This window comes from Pteropus vampyrus, unplaced genomic scaffold (assembly GCF_000151845.1).
Source record: "Pteropus vampyrus isolate Shadow unplaced genomic scaffold, Pvam_2.0 Scaffold324, whole genome shotgun sequence".
Taxonomy (NCBI): Eukaryota; Metazoa; Chordata; class Mammalia; order Chiroptera; family Pteropodidae; genus Pteropus; species Pteropus vampyrus.
Genome location: NW_011889105.1, coordinates 1,233,826 through 1,246,802, shown reverse-complemented (window position 1 = coordinate 1,246,802; position 12,977 = coordinate 1,233,826). Strand labels below are relative to the sequence as shown.

At 40.3% G+C, this 12,977-nt stretch overlaps 1 protein-coding gene across 1 annotated transcript in view; it reads left to right on the top strand.

Annotated features, from left to right (window-relative positions):
- The first annotated feature begins 101 nt into the window (after nucleotides 1-101).
- OSTF1 (osteoclast stimulating factor 1) overlaps nucleotides 102-12,977 on the top strand; it is a 45,841-nt gene continuing 32,965 nt past the window's right edge. Inside the window, exon 1 of the mRNA XM_011377898.2 lies at nucleotides 102-413. Within this exon, the coding sequence (XP_011376200.1) occupies nucleotides 380-413 (34 nt within the window). The 5' untranslated portion in view covers nucleotides 102-379. The remainder of the gene's footprint in view (nucleotides 414-12,977) is intronic.

The following is a 12,977-nucleotide window of genomic DNA, read 5'->3' as shown; positions in this document are numbered from 1 at the left end:
GGCCCTGGCGCGACCCGGCGGCGTTCCGGCTCCTGGTTCCGTCGCCGTGCGCGCCGCCCGCGTTCCCGCCCGCGCTCCCGCCGCGCCGCAGCTGCCAGCCGGGGAACCAATTGGCGCTCGGCGAGGCGGCGGCCACTTCCTCGTCTGCCCCGCCGCGCGCTCGGGACAACTCGGGCGGCCGCGGGCGGGGCGAGAACTGCGCGGAGCCGCTCTCCCTGCGTCCGCTGATTCCGCAGCCAAGGGTGGGCGCAGGTCCTTGAAGGCGCACCGCTGCAAACCAGACAAAAAGAAACTCTGGGGCGCAGGGAGTGCTGGCTGGCGGGGCGTTCGGTTCGCTTTTCGTGCGTGGTCGTTAGGATTAGTTGCTCCAGGAAGCGAGATGTCGAAGCCGCCACCCAAACCGGTCAAACCAGGTAAGGGAGGTGCTCGCCGGGTCCTCCGACCGCCTCAGTGCCTTGCGCTCCTTCTGCCACTTGGCAGGGCAGACCAGGCACGTCGCCGGCCCCGAGTCCCGCTCTCGAGATACTACCCACCAGAATGGGAGTTGTTCGCTTTGTTGCGTTCGCTAAGGGGGAGGGATCGTTTTGGATAGCAAGAGGATTTCGAGGATTTTTAAAAAGTTTATTTTTAAAGGCGAGTCGCCCTCGGTTTTGCAACATTGACATTCGCTGCAACTTTCAAGAGGATGTGATGGATATGTCCCATTGAAGCTTTCCTGGAAGACAAGGCTATTGATATCCCTTTAAAAAAATTAAGTAAATGTCTTGAAAAATGGTCTTTTAGCCACTTCCTCTTTTTTTTCAGTGTCTGTCACTGTCAAGTTAGAGTTCTTGACCGGCCAAAGCGAACGGGAAGTGCGCTGCTTGCAGGGTGGGGTGGGTGACCGAGTCTTCTTTGGAAGTTTTGAGAGGAACAGCGTTTGAAATTGACCTCAGGATCTTGGGAAAAGCATTTAGAAAACTAAACTAGACTTCGTGGCGAGAATCTAGGCTGCAGCAGAGTAATCTCGGCTATTCGGAAGTGTCACTTTATTATGCTATGCAAGTCTTGTGCCTCTAGTCCCCTAGTGAATTTGGCCGGCTAAACTGGAGAGGGTGCGATTACTAAATTCCTAAAGCCATTGCTTTGGCCGATAGTCTTGGTTCATTTTTGATTCTATTCTTAGAATATTTTCTGTGATAGGGAGAAACGAGAATTTAAAAGGGACTGGTGAGTTTCAATTCAATATCGTAGTGCATTCATTTGTAGGTAATTAGGGGAAACGTAGGAAGTGGAAAATAAATAGCTCTGACATACTCTCGGATCTTTTTTGTACAATCTCATGTAACTTTAGTATAGCAGAGGCCGAATTTATCCGTTTACCTCAAATTTCCAAGTAACCTTGGTCGTGAAGCGTAGAGTTTCAGTGATTAATTTTTTCTAATTTTCCTAAACTTTAATCAAGCACTACAATCTTAATGATTATTTAGTTTTCTTTCTTTGCCCCGATACAGTGTCAGTTTCAAGCCATTTTATTTGGAAATTATGTACATCCATGTATAGAATAGTGATTCACTGAGGGCTTAAATTTCTGTAGGCAGGGTGTGGAGGAAGTTGCTGGGACTTTGGCTCCGTTGTGAGCAACCGTGGGCGTGGCCAGCTAGAATTGGGCTCTGTACTTCTTTAGTTGGGGGATCTGATGAGGAATTTGCATTTTAAGTCAATATGTAGGAGGTGGCAGCTTTTTACTCTCAGATGTAAATCAAGACCTCGAGTATCCAACAAAGCAGAGTTGTTCTTTGATAGCCAAAGTACTGTATTTTAAGGAATTTCCTGAGAAGCTATTCATGAGGTTTTTTAAATCTCTCTCGACACTAAGTGATGTCTGTGCTGCAGCTGGAGGGACATCGACAGTGATGTGTATGTGTGTGTGTGTACAAGAGTGTGTACATGAGTACTCATGTACACAGGGGTGTGGTTTATGGATCATGGTGTTACCAGTTGGGGATACACTCCCAGGAACTATTTTTGTTGTCTGATTCTCCTTCTGTTCAGTAAATCAGAAAGTAAATGGTTGAAAATGACTGTTGTTTAGAGAGAGCTTAGACTCTGCACTCATTTATAAGTGACATTGAAACTCAAATAAAGTCACCACAGAAATCATTTCTTCAGTTTACTAATTTACAAATTAATGAAAAATACTGTCAGTCCCACCGGCAACTTCGTGTGGCCTGATAACTGAAAACAGAACTGCCCTATTATAGTACATTTCCTATGTGCCAGGCACTGATCTAATCACTTTAAATATATTAACTCGTTTACTTCTTACAGCAACCCTATGAGGTGAGTACCACTACCTCAGGTGGGGAAATGAAGGCAAGGCACAGAAAGATTAATTGGCCCATGGTCAGCAGCTGGATAAGGAGGAGTGGGCAGGATTAGAGGCCAGGTAGTCTGGCTTCAGAGTCTGGGTTCTTAGCTATAATGGCTTACATCACAGTGCACCGTCCACATGTGTATTTTAGAGTTGGTGGGCAGAAAATGGAAAGGAAAGTGCCTCTGGTCTTTAGTCAGACTTGTCACAAATGCACATAAAAGTCACTGCCTGGTTGGTAGCAGCAAGGAGAGTGATGATGAGTTTTGCTCTCTTGTCCTGCAGGCAAGCTACATGGGTGAAGATGTCTGAAGCAAGCTTGGAACTGGGGTGGGGAAGTGTATTTAATTTTTGTTTTCTTGATTTGTTAATATACTGCCTCATCCCAAGCGAGAGTAAAAAAAGATAAAGAAAGCAGAGTCAGGTAGAGGGAAGGAAGAGTAGTAAGAGGAAACCAGAAGAAAAGTTATCTTTCAGACACATGTAAGGTCCTGCACAATTTTTGAAAGAGGGCTGTAAATTTGGCACTCAGCTTCAAGTACGAAGATAAAAGATCAATCACAAGATTGCTAGTGTTCATAAAATTAAAATGTATTACTTGGCTAGGAAAAGTTATTTAATGGTACTGGAATCTGAGGTGAGCTTCTCCCATTGTTTTCTTGAAGTGTTGGCATGGACTGGACATCTCTACAAGAAACACAAGTGGGATATCATAGTAGTGGTCCATATACCTTCCTGCAAAGCAAGATCTGGTGGAATAGCATGGCTCACTTCATAGGCAGTACTAAAAGGAGGGGAGCTAGGTGAGAGAAGATAAAAGACTTACTGGAAAATTTTAGTAGCAAGGGACATTGAGCTATAATATGGGCTAATGTATCTATTGGGATGAATGGCATGTACCCCATAAAGGGAACTTTGGAGGATGCCCAGGCAAGCCCTGGTCAGATGCTTGCGGGAAAGCCCTGCCACTTAATTTCTTTTTGCATTTCCTTAGGTTCCTTCCTGAGGTTATACCAGAGGTCACTTTGTTTGAGATTCTGGCCACAATCAAAATTCTTTTGCTAACCACTTCTTAATACATGCAGCTTATATTTTAGGTCCTGTGCTATACACTGCGGTTCCAAGAACAGTGAAAGACTCAATGAGGGTGTTTAGTCTAATGGGGTACATTTATGTATCTACAGATAATGTCTTAGATTGTCCCATATCTATAATTGCATGGCTGATCTTGTCCATTTTGTTGAAAAAAAAAATCTTGTAATTAAAAATAAAAGTAATATTTTATTATAGAAAATATACTAGAGAAAAATAATAAATATATAAATCAAAACACAAAAATCATCCCTACTTATCATCTAGTGATAACCACTGTTTTCTCTCAGGTTTTCTTTTGTCTTCTTCAAATCTATTTCATTCCAAAAAGAAAATACAAACAATTATCTTCAGAATGGTGTCTCTGCTTGAAAAATCAGTTCTATCACATTTTAACCTTTCCTTGGTTTCTGATTTTTTTCTCTATAGGGTCACTTTTGGCCACTCCAGGTCTGTCATCAAAACCCTTTCCCCTAATTGTTAGATACGTTGCCTTGATACTTTGTCTGCTAAACTGTGCAACAGTTTTGTGGTTTTCAGCTCATTCTTAATGCGACTCTGTACTTTCTGCTGAACCAGCCAGCCTCTCAGTTCTACACATATAGCACTTCTGTTCTTTTCAGCCACCCTCCAAAGCCTTGCAGTTCAATTAGGGTGAAACCGCCTAGCCTGTTGGAGTACAGAAAACAACTTATGTTCTCACAATATTTTTTAAAAAATGACTTTATTCTCAGATGATGTAAAAGTGGGCCAAATGATATTGAATGAGATTTGGACCCAAATCATTGCGTTTCAAGCAGGTTTGATGACCCTCCACTGTAGTTGGCAGCCTGATGTCTGACCTTGACCAATTCTTTTAAATGGCTTATTGATTTTGATGGTGGAAGTAAAGCAGCATAAATATTTCACATGTCTTGTGAAAATAAATTCATGGGACTTTAAAGAAGCAAATGTCAATATTTTGGGTTCTTGTGTGTACACAGTAAAAACATCATAAGCTTCAGAGATGTCACACATATGCTGCTTTTATAACACCCTTGAGAGGAAAAAGGTCTTCATCTAAAATAATCTGAGCTTTTGTAGTTTTTTTCCCCTCTGAATAAATGAATTAGTCAGAGGCGCTCCATTTATAAAGTTAGAAGAACATCTTCAAAATTACAGAATGATGATGATGATAGTAATAATTAACATTTATTTGACACTAATTAAATATCAGGCATTGTGCCAAGAACTTTAACTGCTCTCTTATTTGGTTATTTTAACTTCCCTAAAAGGTGGATCCTAATATCTCCATTTTATGGATTAAGTAGGACTTAGTGAGGTTAAGAAAAACTACTTGAGGTCTCAAAGCTAGGAGGTGGTTGGTTTGACCTGGAAATGGAACATAAGTCTTAACTAGAGTCTCTACATTTATGGCAGAGAAACCTGGGAGGATTCTGTTAGTAGGTTGGATAAGATTTTGTTGAGCTTCTGTTGTGTATTAACTTACATAGTTGTATTTTTTGCATGTGTTTTGTATAATTCCCCTCTTTCATTTGATCTGTATTGACTATTAGACACTTTTTGAGAGTAGAATAATCTTTTATTTCTTTATAACTGCATGACAACTGAACTTTTTATGCATGACAGATACATAAAAAGTCTTGATACATAAAGTCTTTCTGGAATAAGGTAGATGAGACTAATTGGGCACATCTTGTAGGTTTACTATAAAGTAGCAAAGGCTGGAACAGTATACATCAGCACTACTTCTGGAAATAGTGGGGTCCTCTCCCTTTTGGGTTTTCTACATTCTCACTGCTTGATTTCATTGTAGCTAGTGACTTGCTTTTCTGACATGCCTCTGTGAAGAAGGAAAAGATATTTCATCTACCCTCTTAGGTTCTATGTCTGAGTCCTGTGAATTAAACTGAGAAAACAAAACAGATTACTAGGAGGAAAATTTAATACATACAAATTTAATTGATATTTTAAATTTTATGTCTACAGGGAGTATATAGTAAAGAAGTGAAAATGCAAAGAAGTGATTTGACTTGGAAGTTTGTATACCATTTTAACAAAGGGCGATACATTGTAGAGTAGTGACCAAAGGAAAAGGGGTGTTGGGCTTCTAGAGGAAGTAAATTGTGGGAAGGTAAATATATGGGGAAACTAATGGAAGATAAGGGTTATTTTAGTATGGTTTGTTTACACAGACTTGTCCAGGTAAGATTTCCATCTCCAGTGATAAGAGTTGTTCTCTTATATGGGAGCATATTAGGGGAGCATACCTTCATAAGGGGAATTTATGCCCTGCTTTTAGGCAGATAGGCGGAGGGCACAGAGTTCTTCCTGTGTCTGCTTTTTCTCAATTGCCTTCAGCTCAAAATAATCCTTATGCCAAAGGGGCATATTTTGGGGTGGCAGATTTTGATTCCGTTTACCTTCTACCTCATATTTAATGAAAACCGTCACCAAAGTTGGCCTTTCTTACTTAATGCCCAGGGGAAAACAATGTATCAGAAAGGGAGGGAGGGAAAGAGAGACGCAGGTAGGGAGGGAAAGAGAGAAAGGGAGGGAGGGAAGGAAAGAGAGGAAGGAAGAGAGAGAGAGGCAGGCACTCCCCCTTTCAGTGGGCTGATGTGAGCTGTGAAGTCAATAGCCTCTTATCAATTTGTAATTCATACCTCAATAAAGCTAGGAAAAACAAAGATTCTCTATCATACAAATTAAAGGAGTTTGGGGAAAAATTTTTAGATATCAGTATAGAATGGTTCTTTTGAACAACTGCATGGTACTCTATTGTCTTTATTTAACCAGACTCATATTAATATGCATTTAGATCATTTACACTCTTGTTATAACAAATAGGGTTATAATAGCCTGTTGTTTACCTGTGGAAGTCCACAGAAGAAAGGCCGGGATTGTTGTATTGTCAGAGGGTATGTGCCTTGCCATTTTCATAGACAGTTCCAAAATGCTCTCCAAAGAGGTTCTACCAATTTACCTTCCTGCCAAAAATGTGAACTTGCCTTAAACAGAAAAATTACAAAGCATGTGATAGATATTGCCAAACTGTGGTCAGAGAGCTGGGAAGTGCCAGAAAGGAACTTGAAGAAGTTGAGGTGTCACAGAATAGGGAAAATGTAAGCAGGGTCTTCAATGCTGAGTAAGAGCTTGGTAGGCAGGAAAGGGGGGAAGTCATTTGACTTGGGCAGAAGTAACTTGATATGTCCTATCCACATTCACTTGACTGCACAGTGGCCGAGCTCTCTCAGAGAAGTCAGGGAGACTTGATATGTACACATAGATGAAAGAGAAAGCCATTTGTCTAGTGTAGCAGTCTGGAACACAGTACTGCTCCACTCAGGAATCGATAATTCAAATGCCTACATATCAGCCCTTTACATATCTGTCAGTGTTAACAGTTAACAGTAGCTGTGGGTGTTTAGTTTGTAGCCATGGATTAAAGAGGGTCATAGCTTCAGATCTCTTAAACAAGTGGCCGGTGGGACTGTGTGATCACCTCTTTTTCATTCATTCTTGCCAGTCATTTCACACTTGACGTTTGGAATCTGTAGAATTTTTAGAAAGACACAAGGCAAATCCCTCAACTTACTCTTGGGGTAAGAGTTGCGGGAGAGTTTTGTATTTGTGCATTTTGTTTAGTATGGGATTTTAAAACTGGTTAGCATCCTGTAGAATTTGATAAGTTACTTTCGTTTTATATTTGTGGAACCAAAGAATGCGTTCACATGTAGTTCCTTCCCAGTTTAGAGCTCCTCATTTCCAGGGAGCTTGAAGATAATTTGAATTCATATTAAGGAAGACCCTGGGGACCAACTCAGTTTATACTCCTGCCAGAGGGGCTGCCTTAGGCCCTTCAGGAGGATCTGTAGGCTGTCCCAGGGAGTCTTTCTGGCAGCCCTATACGAGGCATTTTGCTTGGTTCTGAGAAATGCGTGGGTTATATGTCAGGATTCCCTCCCTCATGTAGGAGGAAAGATTTGAATAAAACTTACTTGCAAGAGACAAAGAAAGGACTTCCACTGGAGAGTATTCTGCAGTGGCTGTGTCTTCTAGGAACCTCTTGACTCAATCCCTGCTCGAAGGGAAGACACCTCCAAATTCAAGCTCTCTGAGCATGGTGAGGGCAGCTAGGCTGAGAGAAGCCCCACTATCTAGTTGGCACAGTTGGCAGGTATCTCAGACTCTAAATTTGGAAGATGCTACAATCTAATATTTCCTTGCTTAAAAACCAGACTCTTATGACTCTACTTAAAATGTTGCCTACCCAGGTTTACAGAGTTTCCTGGCTGCTCCGGGGGCTGTTGTTTTGATGAGTCAGTGCAAATCAACAATAGCCCAGGGAGGACCTAAACTGAAAGTATTTTCACTGGTTTTTCAGGCAAGGAAACTGGCTATGAAATGGTGCAACAGAAACTGTACCCTCTAAATTTCTTTTTCTGAATAGTGTGCCAAACTTGAGATTGTTTTCAACCTTATTTTCCTTTCGGGGAATAAATTATTCTCTTTTATTTCTCTGTGCTTAAGTTCTAAATCTATATCATCAATGAGAACCTGGACCTGTGTTAAGGTGAAATGTGAAGTAGGAGTCACCGCTTATGGTGACTGCCCACTTCCACTTTCAAAGAACCTGTCCCATCCACAGGGCTGCTTCTGATCCTTGCCTAATGCCTTCCTGCTCTGGAAGACCACTTCTTTACCTGAATATACCTCTAAAGGTCCCTGGGACTTGACACTGGCGTGGTAGGAGCTCTGTTCTTCACAATGGGCTTCTGCCCATTTTTCAATTCTTGGTTGGAACTAGGTCTCTCTGATGTCTTGATATCTGTTCTGGCCTCTCTTGTTGACTGGCACCAAGATATCTGCTGCTTGGTCTGCCCTGAACCCTTATCATTGGCCTGCTTTTTTCCTGCTTGGATGCATGTCTCATATCTTTTAGACTTTTGGCTAACACACCTGTGCCTTTCAGATGTACCATGACATTAAGATTGGCCTGGGTCTGTTGGTACTCTTGAATGGATTTATTCTTGGATACCCTTCCTTTTTCAGACCTATCCTTAGGCAGACCTGAACACCATAGCTAGTTGTTCTTTGACCTTTGATTACTGCACCTCAAGGGACCAGTGCCATGTGCCCAGAGAGCCTTACTACAGTATCTCGGTCAGGACTGTCCTTGTTTTCTTTGTTGACATCACCTGGAACTTGGTTTCCTCTTATCTCAATTTCGCAGGGCCCCGAGAGAAAACTAACTCACTCCTTCACATCCGATGAACAAATTCACCTTCTGTGTTAAACTGATCATTGATTTATGGTAATCCCTTTCCCAAGGGTGCTTACATTAAAAAATAAGATAAGCGAAAAACAAGATTTCAGAAAGGAATTCCCTTTTCCAATGAACTATAGTAGTCTCCCTTATACATAATTTCACTTTCCACAGTTTTAGTTACCCACAGACAACCATTAAATGGAAAGTTCCGGAAATAATTCATAAGTTATTAATTGCTCACTGTTCTGAGTAACATGATGAAATCTCACGCCATCCTGCCCGGGACGTGAACCATCCCTTTTTCCAGTGGATCCATACTATATATATTACCCGCCCGTTAGTTTCATAGTAGTTTTCTTGGTTATCAGATTGACTGTCTCCGTATCACAGGGCTCATGTTCACATAACTCTAATTTTACTTAATAATGGCCCCAAAGCACTAGAGTAGTGATACTGGCAATTCAGATATGACAAAGCGAAGTGCTTCCTTTATGTGAAAAGGTATGTATTTGTAGGGAAAAAATATAGTATATATAGGGTTTTGGTACTATCTGCGATTTCAGGCATCCACTGAGGGTTTTTGAACATATCCCCTGAGGATAAGGGGGGCTTCTGTATTTCTGTACTTCTTTTTTTAAATGTTTTTTTTTTTCTTAGTTTGGTTAGACATTTATAGTTTATGAAGTGATCCCCCTGATTACTGTATCACTCATCTGGCTCTACACATAGCCATTAAAATACTATTGACTCTTTTCCTATGCTGTACTCTATATTCCCGTTACTATACTCTTTAATGATAGGACTTTAGGCATAAAGATGGGCTAATACAGTGAGTTGGAGGAGGAAGAGGCATAATATAGTAAATGGAAAATGAACGTTAGCTTTGGGGTGAAGTTCTGGCCCCAATTTTCTTATTAACTTGCTAGGTCCTTGATAAGTGAGTACCTAGATCACCCTGGCCTTGTTTTTTCACTTGATTCTAAATGTATTTTTAAATTTTCATTGCTTTAGACTGACTTTTCAAATAATTCTCCAAATTTCTACATAATTTCATCCTGTGCTTCTTATAAAACCCTGGGACATTTTCGATGATACCTATCTTCCTGCTAATCCCTATGCTCAGTGCCATGTGAATGCAAACATATGGAGGAATTAAATACTTTAATGACTTTTCATAAGTCCAGATTTTCATGGCAAACATGGAGAGAGAGGAAAGGATGGGAAGAGCTTTAGGGTGGAGACATAATATGTTCATAATTATGTCTGATCTGATTTCACTTAGGCTCTGGCTACACAAGGCAGTGGAGTTGTGTTTTGGTTGTTGCTGTTTTTTGTTTTGTTTTGTTTTTGCAGCTGCCTTGAGAAAGAGAACATTGAGGTAGCCATGCAGAAATGTGTCTGGATCCTACCTTCATGGCCAAAGAGACCCTTGCAAAATGTGGTTATTCAAAATGTGGTTATTCATAGGCCTTTGAGACTATGAAGACTTTTATGTTTGCAAAAAGCTAATTATAACTTGATAATATCAGCTCCATAGGTTGAGGTTGAGGAATATATCTTTAGCTAGTTTTAAACATTAACTTCTTGCGAAATATTGTTCAGAATCCTTCTTTCTCCAACATTTTTTCTTTTCTTTTTTGGAGATAACAGTTTTAAGCAATGGATTCAAGTTCAGACCTTGCTTTATAGAAATTCTTTTAATTTTATTCCAGGAAGGAGAGTTTTCAATGCTTCTCTCCGGAAAAGGGACTATTCTTCCTCTAAGAAAGTAGTTCTCAGCCCACGCATTCTTCTGTCAATTAATGTAGTTGTCACACAAGAAACCAAAAACCTCTCTCTCTCTCTCTTTTTTTTTTTATAAGAAAATAACATTAATATACTTATAGGGATTCTGATATAGTGACAATTTTAAGAACATAGAATTGTACTAATGGGTATAAGTTTTATTGCTAAATCTCTAGAACTCAACAACAAATTCTGTTCATAGAACTATTATAGTGCTCTTGAGTATTAATTTTCCACTAAATATCTTTAAGATCGTAGTTAAAGAAGTGTAATTTCTTAAGATAGATGACAAGAGAAGACTGGTTACTTCTATAGCTGGATAGTGGGTACTAAAGGAGGGCAAATTCCTAGTAATTATTATGAAAGTCTACAGTTTAGACGACCACTGTGTATTGGTGGAAAGCCAGCTGCCCTAGAGAACACCCGAGCTTTCCCTCTTCTATCTCTGCAGGTGGAGGTTATTTTCACTGTCAACCCATCCACATGGCAAACAGCAAATAATTCTTCAGGCTCAAGGGTTTGGGAGGGGACTAAGGGTATTCCGAGAAGTTTAAGGGCAAATTCCAAATGTCTTAATCTCCTGCCTTCCCTTAAGTCCCTGCACAACCCCAGAAAGGAAAATGAGCTTCTGGGCATCCATTAATGAAAGAGTTAAAGTTCTTGAGCAACTTGCCACCTCAGCAGTGGGTGTGAAAGGTGCCTTGGGCCTTGGAGTAGTTGAAATTTGTCACTGAATCTAAGTTTGTGACCCTCAGGCCTCTAGTGGAGGGGACATTTTCATAAGAATGGTCCTATAATTACCCTATTTTAAATATAACCCCAGAAAACCACAGCTTTTCACTTGCTGACCTTTGTCATTCTCTGGGAAACTCTAGGGACTTCTCTGTCATTCTTTAGGGACTTTATTCTCGTGGGACCCTCTTCCTTCTCCCAGAATCTGACCTGGCTTGGGAAAATACCTGAATATTTCTTTGACCTTTTCTGGGAATCACCTGGACTCCTTGGGTCTTCCCAGACCCTTCAGACCTCTGTCTAGCTCCCCTGTCCATAAACAATCTCTACTTTCAGAACCAGGCAAGCTGGGGCATCCGCCTGCCTGCACTAACCACCTCCAGTTCCTCTGTCTATATACTATTCTGTATTCTGGGTCTGCCCTACCCTGCCCCTGCACCTCTTTGCATCAGCTACTTCTGTTATCTTTCCAAAATCAAAGTAGATGCCACCTCCTATCCAGCCTACATCTCCACTGTGTTACTTACATGTCCTCTGTAGTCTCATTTTGCAAGCATACTTCCTATTGCAGTTGCTTTATCTCTTCACTGATTTTTTTTTTTCTTCTTAGTGGTGAGATAAGGGAGACAAAGAGGACAAAAAATAACTCAGTAAAATACTCTGCGGATGAAGTACAAATAACTTTTAAGTTGTTCTTCAGTAGGGCATTAAAAAAGGATAAGTTTTCCTGGTTATGTATGGAATTCCTATTCTTTATAGACAATTTAGAAAATAAACTAAACATGGCTCATAGTTCTACTGCCCAGAAATAACTTAACATTTTGATATTGTTTCCTTCCAGTTTTTCTTCTTTGTGTATTTTTGTTTTATATATTGCCACTAGCCTTTTTTACATAACAGTGAAACATAAATGTATCTCCAAAAAGCTAATTTTTATTATTATTGTGGTAACCTGTATTCCAGCATATATATACATTTACATGTTCATACATTTCTGGTTTTTCTATAATTATGTATTCATAGCTGTTATGGACTGAATGTTTATGCCCGCTGCCCCAATTCATATATTGAAGCCCTAACTCCCTGATGACCTAATCTAACCCTAATTAATTTCCCAAGGGGCCCACATAATGCGATTAGTGGTTTTATAGGAAAAGGTAGAGAGATCTCTCTGTGTGTCCAAAAAATTCCATTTGAGCACACGGTGAGAAGGGAGCCACCTGCAAGCCAGAAAGAGAGTTCTCAGCAGAAATAGAGTTGGGTAGCACCTTGGTCTTCCCAGCCTCTAGAACTGTGAGAAATAAATGTCTGTGGTTTAAGCCACCTAGTCTATGGTATTTTTGTTAAGGCAGCCTGAGCAGACCAAAGACAATAGCTAAAGGTTTGAAAAACAATAACTTAAAACTCACATTTAATTCTTTAATAGCCACTGAGAGATATATGATACTAGATGCTATCCTTTGTTTGAATAACAAAAGCATTAAGATTTCTTTGCTGGGATATTATAAATGATAAATTCTCTCATATACAGCAGTCGGATTTTGATAAGGCTATCTTGCCAGTATGGATAAAGACACAAGGAATAAACTCCCAAATAAGTTAAAATTTATAGTATTTAATAATAGCTAACACTTATGTGTACATAAAATGCCTCAGGAACTTCACTCAGTAATTTATTTATGTTAATTGTTTAGTCTCATTTAATCTCAGCATGCCAGCATTAAAAGCTCAGCTCTCTGAACT